Source organism: Sturnira hondurensis, unplaced genomic scaffold, assembly GCF_014824575.4.
Source record: "Sturnira hondurensis isolate 20B ecotype Veracruz unplaced genomic scaffold, ASM1482457v3 Scaffold0013299, whole genome shotgun sequence".
In the NCBI taxonomy this organism is placed as follows: domain Eukaryota; kingdom Metazoa; phylum Chordata; class Mammalia; order Chiroptera; family Phyllostomidae; genus Sturnira; species Sturnira hondurensis.
Window position 1 is genome coordinate 3804844 of NW_028085930.1, and position 14566 is coordinate 3819409.

At 40.5% G+C, this 14566-nt stretch overlaps 1 protein-coding gene across 2 annotated transcripts in view; it reads left to right on the forward strand.

The window, feature by feature from the left end:
- The window catches only part of STAG1 (STAG1 cohesin complex component), a 400795-nt gene extending 390354 nt beyond the window's left edge, over positions 1–10441 (forward strand). Inside the window, exons 30-34 of one of the 2 annotated variants that reach the window (XM_037061224.1) lie at positions 1874–2048; positions 3832–3942; positions 4739–4853; positions 8263–8343; positions 8431–10441. In XM_037061224.1, coding sequence (XP_036917119.1) covers positions 1874–2048; positions 3832–3942; positions 4739–4853; positions 8263–8343; positions 8431–8454 — 506 coding nt within the window. In that variant the 3' untranslated portion in view covers positions 8455–10441. The remainder of the gene's footprint in view (positions 1–1873; positions 2049–3831; positions 3943–4738; positions 4854–8262; positions 8344–8430) is intronic. The other variant, XM_037061225.1, reaches the window with a different exon arrangement.
- The last annotated feature ends 4125 nt before the right edge of the window (positions 10442–14566 follow it).

A 14566-nucleotide genomic window follows, 5' to 3' on the forward strand; every position in this document is an offset into this window, starting at 1 on the left:
AAGTATATAGAAGTCCTACAACCAAGGAGTTAAAGAAGAAACATTTATCCAGACCATTAGGAGGGGCAGAGACGGGCAGCTGGGGTGGAGAGGATGCAAGACAAGGCAGCAGGTGGAGGATCCGAGCAGACCAGGCAGCAACTGGCAGAGTGGGTGGTCCCACATTTATTTGCATGCAGATAAATTGGGAGAAAAACTGGGGAGTGAGACAGACCACCCAACCCAGGGTTCCAGTGTGGGGAAAATACAGCCCAAAATCTCTGACTGAAAAAACTTGTGGGGATTATGGTGGTGAGAGAAACTCTCGACCTCACAAGAGAGTTTGTTGGAGAGACTCACAGGGTCGTAGAAAGTACACAAACCCACCCACCTTGGAATCAGCATCAGAAGGGTCCATTTTGCTGTGGGTAGCAGGGGAAGTGACTGAAAGCTGGCCAAGAGCAAGCAAGCAGCACTGTTCCCTCTGGGACCCTTCCCCCTATATACAGTCCCACAATATGACGACGTGGGTAGCTCCACCCCTTACTATGTAACAGGGCGCCGAGACAAAAACAAATGGTCCAAATGAAAGAAGCAGTCAAAGCTCCAGAAAAAATCAAGCAATGAAGAGATAGCCAATCTATCAGATGCAGATTTCAAAACACTGGTAGTCAGGATGCTCACAGAAATGGCTGAGTATGGTCACAAAGTAAAGGAAGAAGTGAAAGCTATACAAAGTAAAATAAAGGAAAATGTACATGGAACCAACCACCAGTGACAGGAAGGAAACCAGGACTCAAATCAGTGCTCTAGAGCAGAAGGAAGAAATAAACATTCAACCAGAACAGAATGAAAAAACAAGAATTAAAAAAAAAAGAGGAGAGGCTTAGGAACCTCTGGGACAACTTGAAATGTTCCAATATCCAAGTCATACAGGTGCCAGAAGGAAAAGAGGAAGAGCAAGAAATGGGAAACTTATTTGATAAAATAATGGAGAATTTCCCCAATTGGGCAAAGGAAATAGACATGCAAGTTCAGGAAGCTCAAGAGAGCCCCAAAGAAGCTAGATCCAAGGAGGAGCACACCAAGGCACATCATAATTACATTACTCAAGATGAAAGAGGAGGAGAGATCTTAAAAGCAGCAAGAGAAAAGGAGCCAGTTACCTACAAGGGAGTTCCCATCAGACTGTCAGCTGACTTCTCAGAAGAAACCTTACAGGCAATAAGGGGCTGGAAAGAAGTATTCCAAGTCATGAAAGGCAAGGACCTACATCCAAGATTACTCTATTCAGCAAAGCTATCATTTAGAAAGGAAGGGTAGATAAAGTGCTTCCCAGATAAGGTCAAGTTCAAGGAGTTCATCATCACCAAGCCCTTATTACTGTATGTGAAATGTTAAAGGGACTTAGAAAAAGGAGAAGATCAAAACTATGAACAGTGAAATGACAACAAACTCACAACTCTGAATAACCAAACCTAAAACAAATTCAAAAATGAACTAAGCAAACAACTAGAACAGGAACAGAACCAGAGAAATAGAGATCACATGGAGGGTTATCAGTGGGGTGGGGTAGGGAGAGAATGGGGGGAAAGGTAGAGGGAGGAAGCAGCATAAACAGTAGGCACAAAATAGGGGGAGGTTAAGAATAGTATGGGAAATGGAGAGACCAAAGAACTTATATGTACGACCCATGGACATAAAGTAAGTGGATGGGGGTGCTGGTAAGGGGGTTGCTGAACAGAGAGTAATAAGGGGTGGGGAGATATGGGACAACTGTAATAGCATAATCAATAAAACATTTTTAAAATGTTAAAAAAGTAGTCCATGCTGTAACTTATACTAGAATTCATTTCACCCACGACATTCTGTGACTTTTAACTGGATTTTACAGATGAAAGTCTGGATAATACATGGCTAAATAGGACTGACACCATGATTCAGACTCCTGGACCCCTGCCAACACCACAGCTCACGTCTACTGTCCTGCGGGAGAATAGCCGGCCCATGGGAGAACAGATTCAGGAACCTGAATCTGAACATGGTTCTGAACCCGACTTTTTACACAAGTAAGTAGTACAAGTTCATTTCTTTACAAAAAAACCTGTAACTTAAAGAAACTGCCTAAGTAAAACTTTTTGTTCATCAAACCATTTTACTGGTCAGTTCATGAGAAAACAATGCCACAAATAAAGGTTAAATAATTTACACTATAAGATGTATAAGAAGTCTGCAAATGCATGTTTGCAGTTTAGAGACTTTTAAGTGCATGGTGTCTGACTGCTAACTTTCATGTGCAGTTTGCACAGTCACTGGGCAGGTCTGTTTCTTCTGAGGTACTTGGCAAGAAACCATTCAGGTCAATTTACTGACAAAAAGAGCCTATACACACCAAATAAGTTTTATCATCCATTTAACTAACAGTACTTTATCTTGATTAAGTTTATATTTTAAACTATTTGTAGATTAAGAATGAGTTAGATATTTGATAAATTCTGAGAAACAGTTGCCCTTTTGCTAAGAGAAAATCAAGATCTTACCTTTTCCCACAGTAGCAATTAAAATATTTTCTAGTACCAGTGCTCTGAAAAATGTGATTATATGACTTTTGCTATTAAAACAAATCTTAACTTTTCTTTGTTATTTTCACCCAACTTGGAAATTTCTCTTAGTTTCTCACTTGTGTTCCTACTCATACTGGGGTGATGCTATAAATTACTCAGATGGATAAGAGAGAGAATTCTCACTTGAACTCAATGAATTAAGCTGATTAGAAATGGAAAAGGAGATTTTAGAAATATTCAGATCCTGAATTTTCACAAGGCAGTTTTGCTTTGAGCATCTGCCTTTCTTGAAAGCTGAAATGGTAATTGTCAGCCACTGCATAACTGGGCATTTTTAGATGATGTAACCATATGACCATCTTCCTACAAGGTGGGTTCTCATTAGAGCTGCCTGCCTTACTTCCCTGAGTTTACAAAATCAGTTTCCCTGATTTGTCAGTTCCTCCTAGCTGCAGTCTGCCACCTATTCTAGATTTATAGGTTTAATCAAGGTGGTAGCCCCTCATAATTATGTAGAGAGCTTCTTAGAGGGAATTTCATACAGCAGATTTTATTTAATAAAAATTATTAAAGTCTACATCCTGTAAAAGTCCCAAAAGGCTTGTTTATGCAACTGTTCATGTTCCAGTAAGTGCTGAGTACAGGTGAAGTCTTTGCTCAGCATGCACCTGACTCCAAATCTCAGAAGGGCTGAGAAAAAACGGTTGTGCCCTACCTTATTCAACTCAAGGGTTCTTAGCTACTAAGCCAGCATCATTTTTGTTCTGTAGGGGACTGGCTGCCCAGCTAGGAACACTTGTGAGTATGACAGCAGCTGAATGCAGAGAACTGGGAAGCACTCATTTGGCAGGGATTTGGGGAACGAAGCTGATAATTTAAGTACCTATAGGGGGAAAAAAGTTTCCTCCACCCTCTTTGGGCTCTGGGCTGACTCTGAAGAGTCTGTTACCCATCAAAGGAGACTTTATTTCCAGGACGTTTTTTTACTTAGTGCTTCTTAATTGCCTTCAGCTCAAAATAACTTATCTCAAAGCAGTATATTTGGGGATTTCCTTCACACCTAACAAATAGCCATGGCCAGCTTCTCTTGGAGACTTAGAAATCTCTCTGGTCACCACACTGCCATTTCTACAAGGGCAGATCCTTTGGTAATGCTCTCACCCTTGGCCCTGGAATAAATCCAGCTAACTTCCCCTACATGGGGATTAGGCCGGTCAATTTATCATGGGACTTATTAGCTAATTTCATTATCTGCTGCCACAAGATGAATAATAGTGCTGTCTCTTAGTCCTCAGATGCAGATCTCTTGGTTAGGCCAGCCAAAATTAGAAGACTTAAATCGGAAGGACAGAACAGGAATGAACTACATGAAAGTGAGAACTGGAGTGAGGCATGCCGTGTAAGTGTCACATCCAGTATCACAAGAACATAACTATGTGATGCTGGTTATTTTGTGGAATTACTTCGATTCCTCTGATGTTGGTCTTAGGAGTTAAAATCATAATTCAGCATATGTTACACAGCATAGGACAGGAATGGAAGGCATGGGCCCTTGAGGTTTTAATTGTTTAAATCCTGTGCAGCATGCTACTTGCAAACTATGGGGCTTTGGGCAAGCTGTAAAACCTCTGTGCTCAGGTTCCTCATTTGTAAATTTGGGATGATAATAGCACCAACTACTTAAGAGTTTTTGTGCAGATGGATACACAGCTAAATAAATGTTAACCACTATTATTGTTATTGCATTTAAATTCTATTTCTGCCCTGGCTGGTATGGCTCAGTGGGTTGAATGCTGGCCTGTGAACCAAAGGGTTGCCAGTTCGATACCTAGTCAAGGCACATGCCTGGGTTGTAAGGCCAGGTCCCTGGTGGGAGGGCATGCAAGAGGCAGCCACACATTGATGTTTCTCTCCCTCTCTTTCTCCCTCCTTTCCTCTTTCTTTCTCCCTCCTTTCCTCTCTTTCTAAAAATAAATAATCTTTAAAAAATTATATTTTTTTCTGATGAGTTGAGATGAAATTTTGAACCAAATGAATGATCTTTAATTGCATTAGAGTTCAGTATCATAATCTGTGCCATCAGTCTATAGGTTGTAATTAGAAGGTGTACTTTTATTGGTTAGATGACCTAAAGAGCCAGGAGTCCAAATTCAGTGAATATGAACAGCTTTCTGACTGTGCTTTTTCCTTATTAGTCGGGGCCTAATGGAGGAAGATGCGGAGCCAATCTTTGAAGATGTGATGATGTCATCCCGGAGCCAGTTAGAAGATATGAATGAAGAATTTGAAGACACCATGGTTATTGATCTGGTAAGGAAATGCAATACATTTTTATTCTGTTAAAATATGGGAAGGCGTTGGTGTAAGACATTTTCGTTTTCAGAAACCTGTGGGAGGAAGAGGGAGTAACACTGACCAACATTAGGGAGGGCCAGTGTAAGTCTTGTGGGCATCTGGATGAGCTTCTGTGATTTTCAAGCCTGCTTTCAAAGCAGTCCAATTTTGAACTCTGGCAAAGGATGAACTGGTTGCTTCTTTTTAACTTCTTGGAAAAACAAACACTGGATCTAATAAATGAATAATCTTTAAAAAATTGTATTTCTTTCAGATGAGCTGAGGTGAAATTTTGAACCTAATGAATGATCTTTTACTTTTATGCTCTTGTACTTTTTTTTCATTTTTAGTAACATCTTTATAGAGATATAATTACAATTAATTATTAAGGGGCACAATTCAGTGTTTCTTAGCTCACTCAGAGCTGTGCCACTATCACCCCAATTTTAAAACATTTCATCACCTCCAAAAGAAAACCCAAACCCTTTAGCAGTCAACCTCTGCCATTCTCCCCAGCTCCAAGCCCTAGGCAACCACTAATGTACTTTCTGTCTCTACAGATAAGCCTATCCTGAACATTTAATATAATGGAACTATACAGTGTATAGTCTTTTGTGATTGGCTTCTTTCACTTAATATGTTTCAAGATTCATCTATATTGTTTTATCAATTCATCCTTATTTTTAAGTATGTTTTATTGATTGTTATTACAGTTGTCCCACTTTTTTGTCCCCTTTATCCCCCTCCCTCCAACACCCCCCCCACCTTAATTCATGTCCATGGATCATACATGTAAGTTCTCTGGCTTCACCATTTCCTAAACTATTCTTAACCTCCCCCTATTTTGTGCCTACCGTTTATGCTGCTTCCTCCCTCTACCTTTCCCCCCATTCTCTCCCTACCCCACCCCACTGATAACCCTCCATGTGATCTCTATTTCTCTGGTTCTGTTCCTGTTCTAGTTGTTTGCTTAGTTCATTTTTGAATTTGTTTTAGGTTTGGTTATTCAGAGTTGTGAGTTTGTTGTCATTTCACTGTTCATAGTTTTGATCTTCTCCTTTTTCTAAGTCCCTTTAACATTTCACATACAGTAATAAGGGCTTGGTGATGATGAACTCCTTGAACTTGACCTTATCTGGGAAGCACTTTATCTACCCTTCCTTTCTAAATGATAGCTTTGCTGAATAATCTTGGATGTAGGTCCTTGCCTTTCATGACTTGGAATACTTCTTTCCAGCCCCTTATTGCCTGTAAGGTTTCTTCTGAGAAGTCAGCTGACAGTCTGATGGGAACTCCCTTGTAGGTAACTGGCTCCTTTTCTCTTGCTGCTTTTAAGATCTCTCCTCCTCTTTCATCTTGAGTAATGTAATTATGATGTGCCTTGGTGTGCTCCTCCTTGGATCTAGCTTCTTTGGGGCTCTCTTGAGCTTCCTGAACTTGCATGTCTATTTCCTTTGCCCAATTGGGGAAATTCTCCATTATTTTATCAAATAAGTTTCCCATTTCTTGCTCTTCCTCTTTTCCTTCTGGCACCTGTATGACTTGGATATTGGAACATTTCAAGTTGTCCCAGAGGTTCCTAAGCCTCTCCTCTTTTTTTTAATTCGTTTCTTTCTTCTGCTGCAAACCATTGATTTGAGTCCTGGTCTCCCTCCCTTCATTATTGGTTCCCTGTATATTTTTCTTTATTGCCCTTTGTATAGCCTTCACTTCTTTATTTTGTGGCCATACTCAACCTGACTACCGTTGTTTTCAGTTGTGCATCTGATAGGTTGACTATCTCATCGTCACTTAGTATTTTCTCTGAAAACAGTTTTGATTTTTTTTACTCGGCACACCTGTTAACGTTGTAAGAGGTAGGGTCTTTCATATTCACCAGAGCGGAGCAACCCACTTCACTGCATTGTGACATTGTTTGTGGTCACAAGTGAACTTCAACCTCCTGGTGCTGATTCCCAGGTGGGTGGACTTGTATACATTGTAGGGTTCCATGAGCCCCTCCAATGGACTCTTCTGTGAGACTGGGAGTTCCTCCCACCTCCAGAATCCCCACAGGTTTTTACAGCCAGAGGTCAGTTTGAGGCTTTGTTTTCCCACACTGGAACCCTGGGTGCATGGTCTGTCTCACTCCCCAGGTGTTCCTCCCAATTTATCCATCCATACTCGAATATGCTGCCTTGCAATATGTCCTCTGCTCCAGCCCTCTGTGTCTGCCCCTCCTACTAGTCTGAATGAATATTTCTTCTTTAACTCCTTGGTTGTCACACTTCTATGTGGAAGTTCTGATTGTTTTTTGTTTTTAAATTAGTTGTTATCCATCCTTTGGTTGTGGGAGGAAGCAAGGCATCTCCACCTGTGCCTCCAACTTGGCTGGAAGCTTCTAATCTCTTGTACTTTAAATTGGAGAGTGACAGTACACCCTATGGTCCAGCACAGCCAAATGCAGAAGAAATGCTTGGTGATTGTGTTTTGTTTTGCTTTTAATTTCTACCCATTAGTAACACATATTACAGGTAATTATAGATTAAATGCCATGGAAAAGAAAGAAAATACTGAAACCATTCAATGAAACAAGATTTGCAAGTGTTTGACAATTATTGAAATTGGGTGATGGAAATGTGTATTCATATTACTTTCTCTCTTTCTGTTAATTTGCTGAGGTTGCCAATAAATACCACTAAGTGATTGGCTTAAATAGCAATTTATCCTCGCACAGTTCTGGAGGTATCAGTAGGGTTGATTTCATTCTGACACCTCTATAACTTGTGGGTGACCATCTTCTTTCTTTGTCTTTACATGATCTTTTCTTCTAAGGACACAAAGTATATTGGATTAGAAACCACCCACCTTTTAACTAATTTCCTGTTCAAAAGCCCTAATTCCGAATAACAGTCACATTCTGAAGTACTTAAGACTTTAACATAGGAATTTGGAGACGTGCTTTATCCCATAACATTCTTCTTTATATGCTTTGATTTTCCCTGAGATCATGTCATTCCAGTCTATTAAGTTCCCTTCCCTGAGCCCTTCAATACCTTTCCATCTATCTACCTGCCTTGGGGAACTGAATGAAGTTGTCACCCAGCATTTGACCCATTTTATAATGCTATGATAGATGTTTATAGGCCCCAAATTATTTTTAGGCATTTATATACTCAATCAATTCATAATTCAAAAGCTTTTTTTGTCTAAGTGATAATTAAAAGCCAGTTATTTTTTTAAATGTATGCTTCATGTAAAAAGCCAGATCCTTTTCCTTTCCAAATTGACCCTTAGCAATTCTGGATATTTATGGTACCACTGGAAATACTAACTGCTTATCATCGCAGTTCATTGCCCTAATGCATCTCCAGAAAAAAATGAACTAACTGGCTTCTCTTTCCAGCCCCCATCAAGAAATCGGCGAGAGAGAGCTGAGCTGAGGCCAGATTTCTTTGATTCTGCAGCTATCATAGAAGACGATTCAGTAAATGTTAAATTATTTCTACCTTTTATTTATGGTTCTGGGTCTTGGTTTTGCATGAATTTAATGATTGTGTTTCTCATTTTCTAGGGATTTGGAATGCCTATGTTCTGAAGTCTGAAGAAAACTTACGAATCTGGAACTCTATTATTTAGAGCTAGAGGCCTATATACTGTGATAGCTTGTATGGGGAAAAACACTTTTGATGTGGTCTGATTTGTTTTTTAATCAAATGGTTGAGGTCAATCCCCTTTTGCAGTGACAGAAGAGGAGCATGTAAATTACCCAAGGGAGTGTTGATGAATGCCACCTTAGAAAGACTGACCTGAAAAATCATTTGTGTCCTAACATTGGACTTACCCAAAACAGATGTGTTTTTTCTGGAAGGAGGAAAACATTTTAAATTTTTAAAACAGCTGTCAAGATAAACACTGTTATACACCTGTTTTATGAAAACTCCGCATTGAGTAAAAAAAATATTTTTAACTTTATTTTCCTGTTGTACAATTTAAAAACCGTTTTAACATTTTGCCTTTTTATGTTTTAAAAGCTAACCATTTTTATTAAACCTATGAGTAAGCAGCTCATTTTAATTGCTGAAGAGTGTTTTGGAGCTCACTGGATTTGGTTGACTTTATGGACAGAAATATGGAGGAGCAGAATATTGACAAGCTAAGATGAAATTCTGACAGTGCATCTCTGCCAAAAACCACACGCCCTCTATGGATATGGATTCCCAGATTTTATATACTCTTGAATAAAAAGGTTTATTTTTATTTATAACAGGGGCATAAAATAAGAAATGTCCATGCAGCCATTTTTCCAACAGATGCTGTACACCGTTCATTTTATATAGAATAGGGACTCAAATATAGTACATTTTCTATTGGTATTTGTTCTGTGCATTTTTAGCAACTTCTACCAGCAAATAAAGTATTCTCAGTAAAACAAAAATGGTTCTCAAGTTATCAGTTTGCTGTTTTTACCACTTATTTCATGCCCTGCCAAATTCAAGTTACATAGACTTCCATTTTCTTAAAAAGATAATTATAAAGAACTCCTTTGCCATGCAAAAGTAATTTTAAGTGTAACATAACTGTGTCTACTTCCCATGCACTTAATACCTTTATGCGCTAATTTTGTGAATTAAGTTTACCAATTATAGAAGTATGTGCTGCATAGAAGTCTGTGCTTAGAGGGTGAAGTTCCTAAGCTTACCTTGAAATACAGCTACATTTCAGTGTTAAATGTGCATATTAAGAATAATTCTTTTGGGGAAAGAAATTACGAATCTTCAGGACAGCCTTCAATGGTTTAGAGTTACAGTTGCTTAGACCTATTATGACTTGATACTATTGTTGTTTTTTAAAAGCCCACTTATAGTTGTTTCCTTTCTGATTTTTAAAGTAAGCCTCAATGTCCAATCCAAACCAATCCATCTACAACTGTTTCTGGGCTGGTTTTTTAGTAGCTGCAACAGAATCATGAGGCTTGCCCTTTTACTAAAAATGAAAAGCATTTAAAAAAATCTGTGCACCCAATTATTTTTGTCCAGGAAAACAAAATGTATTTTCTTCATCCTTTTAGTAAACAAACACAAAACAGATTTTTCTCACCATGTGTATAGTTCTGGGAAAAAAAAAAACTCAGTTGCCAAAAATGTTTTTTAGTAATTCCTGGGCTCCAGTTAGGGGGGCTGAGGTCTCACTTTCATCCAGAGATGTGGGCTTCACTGAAAATGAAGGGGCAGGAATGACTGGACAGTCCACCACACCAGCCCTGCCTGTGGTTCTGGCCAGGGAGCAAGCTGGGAGGTGTCCTGGCACAGCACAGATTGATCCTTTGCTTGACAGTCTCATGTGGAAAACAGATGCTGACTTAGAACTGTAGGCTACCGTGCAACAAAAAAGGCATAATAGCTACTCCAATGGGTTTCCAGTTCAGTTTGAAATCAATCGAAATTTTGTATTTTCAGTGTCTCCTTGATTGGTTTTGCTAGTAATTCTGTAAATTGTACATTTGCAATATGAGGTTTTTTTTTCCTTTTGTACAATTTGAAACTGATGCTTCACCTTTCCTTTAATAAACTATTCAAAATCAGGCTGTGGTAGTCATCCTATTGTACTACTAGGAAAGCTTTAAAGAGATGATTTTCTGTCCTGCTGCTCTTGAGTTTGCTCTTTCAGACATTTGTTAAACGATGTTTCAGATATCTGTTAAATGATGGCAAAATTACTGTATCAGTGAATTTTCCTTTTAAAGCAAGCAGAAATTTAGGACCAGCTTGTTAATTTTCTTTCATTCCTTGAATTTCTGATGAGAAGAATGGATAGGCCAAGTTGTCTGTGGTTCAGGAGAAAGTCCCTTGCCAGCTGAATTTTGAGGAGGCATCCAAACACTGTCCACTGGTCTGTAGCCTGAGTGCCCCCCCTGCCTGAGATCTAGACCCTGGGCTTATGCATGGTTGCCCCCTAGCAGTGGCCCTCTAAAGACCACCTGGATTCTACTCTAGAAGTGAGTTTTTCTTGATACTGGTGCTAGAGGTAACACCTTATACTTTATAGGCCTGGCCATGTATTTTGGGCTGTGTTCATTAGGTGGCCTAAGATGTTTGCAGAAAAAGCAGGGATCTAGGAGTTAAATCAGGAGGTGAGCTCTCTAGACAGGTAAGGAGGGAGGGTGATACTGATGGGTTCGTCTCCCTGGCAGCTCCTCTTGAGGGGTACATGCTTATGAAACGAGACCAGGGCTTTACTCATGTGTGACTCTATCTTGGGATAAGCTTGCCAACTTCCTAGCTGTTATTTGACTATGACTTTTAGTCCATCAAACATGGGAACAGCCCTGGCTGGTGTGGCTCAGTGGATTCAGCACAGGCCTGCAAACCAGAGAATCATGGTTCAATTCCCAGTCAGGGCACATGCCTGGGTTGCAGGCCAGTTCCTGGCAGGAGACCCACGAGTGGCAACCATACATTAATGTTCTCTCTCTCTCTCTCCTTCCCTTCCCCTCTAAAGATTAATAAGTAAAATATTTTTAAAAAACAAACAAACATGGAAACAAAGGCCTACTGCCTGCTTAGGCATTTGGATGTGAATAGACAAATCTCAGGTAAGGTTCCATTCCTGCCCTCCTAAGTGCCTTGTCCTATGGTGATCTCTATCGAGCATCATGTTTTCAAGTACAGCTTTCTGCTCCGAAGAAAAAGGAGTCACTTCTCACCATCCAGCACAGTGGGGCATGGTCAGAACGTACCTACCAAGGCTGCCACATCTGCCCAAATGTGTTGGCTAGATTTCACAGAGGCCCCAAGACTGGGGTACTACCTAGTAAGTGCCACAGCTCTTGCTTGGAATCCCGTGCTAACAAGTGCAAGGAACATGAAGACCAGTAGTTCTCGCTAAAAGAATAAAGTCACAGCTCTCCAGAAATCCTTCAGAACCAGAAGGACGTGAAATACATTTGTCAAACAAGTAAAGTCTAGACTAGTTTAAGAGGGGGAGTGAGGGTCCTCCAGAGGCTTCTCTGAGTGGGCAGACCACATCTAAAGCACCAGCATCCATTCATCCAGACGCAGAGAATTGGGCTGGGGAGACCAAGACGTAGAAGGGAAACTGGAAGAACTTTTCTCAAAATACAAACACTTTCTCACAATCATTGAAAGATGCATGTGGATGTGCTCCTCTACTCTAGAAATTCAAAAAAAAAAAAATGGCCATAATGGATGAGGTAGGAAAGCTTTTCTAAACCAGTAGCTTTTTGGCTCCTTTGAGACAATCGTAGTGGAGTAGAGCACCACTTTCCTAATCCCAGCTCCCTCATGATTTGAAAGGCAATACTCTGAATAGTGTAAAAAACAGGCTAAGCTTGGGGTTTGAAAAAGTCTGCCTGGGTTCAAGTCTCAGCTTCACCACTCAGTTGTGTGGCCCAGGTCAAATTGGTTGACTGACTTGGAGCAGGGACACTTGGCAGGCTTTCCCTACCCTCTACAGCACTCAGTCTAAAGACAGACACTCAGCAGCATTCTGCTTGCTGAACCCAAGTCCTCAGTGGTTACAAGAATCAGCATTTTTCTTTTTCCCCTTAAGGTGAGACCACTGGTTGGGAAAGGCACTCTGGTTCACAGAGGCTGGTCTACTTGACAACACTTTCAAGGTCTTGCAGCTTTAGGTTCCACCCTATTATATCAGGTCCAGGCACAGAGCCCTTCTCAGCATCCAGATTTCACAACCTGGCAAAACACTTCTTAGATTCCTTCCTCAAAAAGGAAAAATTAAAAAGCACAAGTTTGTCTTTGGTACTATTCTTACATGGACTGTAGCACAGTAGTCCCCAAGACAGTTCAAATCCTAGACTAGCTGAACCCAGAAATTGTACTAGCCAGGGTTATGCTGTTGAGCCACATAATGACCAATCTGCCTGTTTCTCCCTTAGCCAGGAGACCTCAAAATCCAATAGTCTGCTCTGCCTCGTTTCCCAACTTCCAGGGGCTTAAAGTCTCCCTGCTGGTTCTGTACTAGGTTCCAAAGAGGAGCACAAAGAACCTCTGGCCAAACACAGTATCTGCTTCTTAGGAACTTACCACCTACTTAGGACTATAAATGTATGTACGGTCATGGGGGTGGGGGCGAAAAACACGATCAGTTGCTTAAAACCTTCTATACAAAGGATCAGTTTTAGTTCATGATTTGAGATGGAGACCCCAGGTCCTTGAGTATGAGTAGACTGGAGAGCAAGTGTGTTCCAAGGTAGAGGCAACAGGACTGGGATCAAAAACCTAACTAGGCAAGCGAGGGACAGACAAGAACTGTCTATGTGGGCCAAAGACATTGGAGAACAGCATTATCCACTGGAATCTCACTAGAGCAGAGGAAAGCAACAAAATCTGGACCTGCAATTAATGTATTAGAACAGCCTAGGCAGGGGGCACAGAGATGAGAGTAGAGACTGTACTCATGACCCTGAGTACCCAAGTACTCAGAACCCAACTAGAATGGAGAATACCACCCTCCAGCTGGAGAGGGAGGAAAGATACTCGACTAAAAATATAACTCCTAAGGTCTTAAGCCTGGCTTCTTGGAATGGTGGGGCTTCCTGGTAGAAATGGGGAAAAGTGGGCAATGGTCACATACCAGCTTTGGTCAAGATGAGTGTTAAATGGTGCAACATCCAAGCAGAGCTTACAAACCTTTGGAGCCATGAGGCTGGAACAAGAGAGTCATAAGTGATGGGAGGACCCAAGGCTCTCACCACAGAAAAAAGCACGCTGTATAGGGCACACTGTAGCAGCATTCTGTGGTTGGTTTTTCTGCTGAAACTACTTAAAATCTCTGGTTCTGGAATGACTCTTAATGCTTTACATACTCTAAATAAAGTTAAATTCTACAGGATGGGGGAAACAGACAAAAAACACTCAAGTCTCAAATTGATAACATAATCATCACCCAGTTACTAATCCAAACAACTTGACCATGTACCTTCAGCTTAAAGACAAAATTACAAAAGTCTTGAACTTACCTGAGGTTTATTATAGGTATAGTTGGGGTGGTTCTGAAACTTTTATATTTATCGTAGGATTGAGCAAAAGAGTAAAATATATTGCGGATAATGGGAGTCAATTTTATCACTGTGGGAGAAGACAGGCATAAATATAGAATAAGGAAGGCAAAGAAGAACCAGCGTGTTAGACTGAAATAAAAAGTTCTGGTATGACTTCATGGTTTTCAAATTTTACATATGTAAAATATATATATTTATATATGCATGTTCCCTAAACATATATGTACACATACTTGTATAAATATTTCCTACTCTGCTGAAAATACCTACAAGCACTGACACCCCAGTATCAATGGGACCATCCAGTACCAATCACAGCTTCTAAAGTATATCAAAAAGAAACCAGGGCTCTGGGAGAAATCACTATTCTAGGGCTGATAATTATCATGTGTCATGAAATAAGGAAGTACACAAAAAGTTCTTGAGTCATATCAAAGGACTGAGCCAGGCCCCGGCTGGTGTAGCTCAGTGGATTGGGCACAGGCCTGAGAACCAAAGATCACAGCCCGATTCCCAGTCAGGGCACGTGTCTGGGTTGCAGGCCAGTTCCCAGCAGGAGACGCATGAGAAGCAACCATACATTGCTATTTCTCTCCCTCTCTCCTTCCCTTCCCCTTTAAAGATAAATAAATAAAATCTTAAAAAAAAAAAGGACTGAGCCAACATG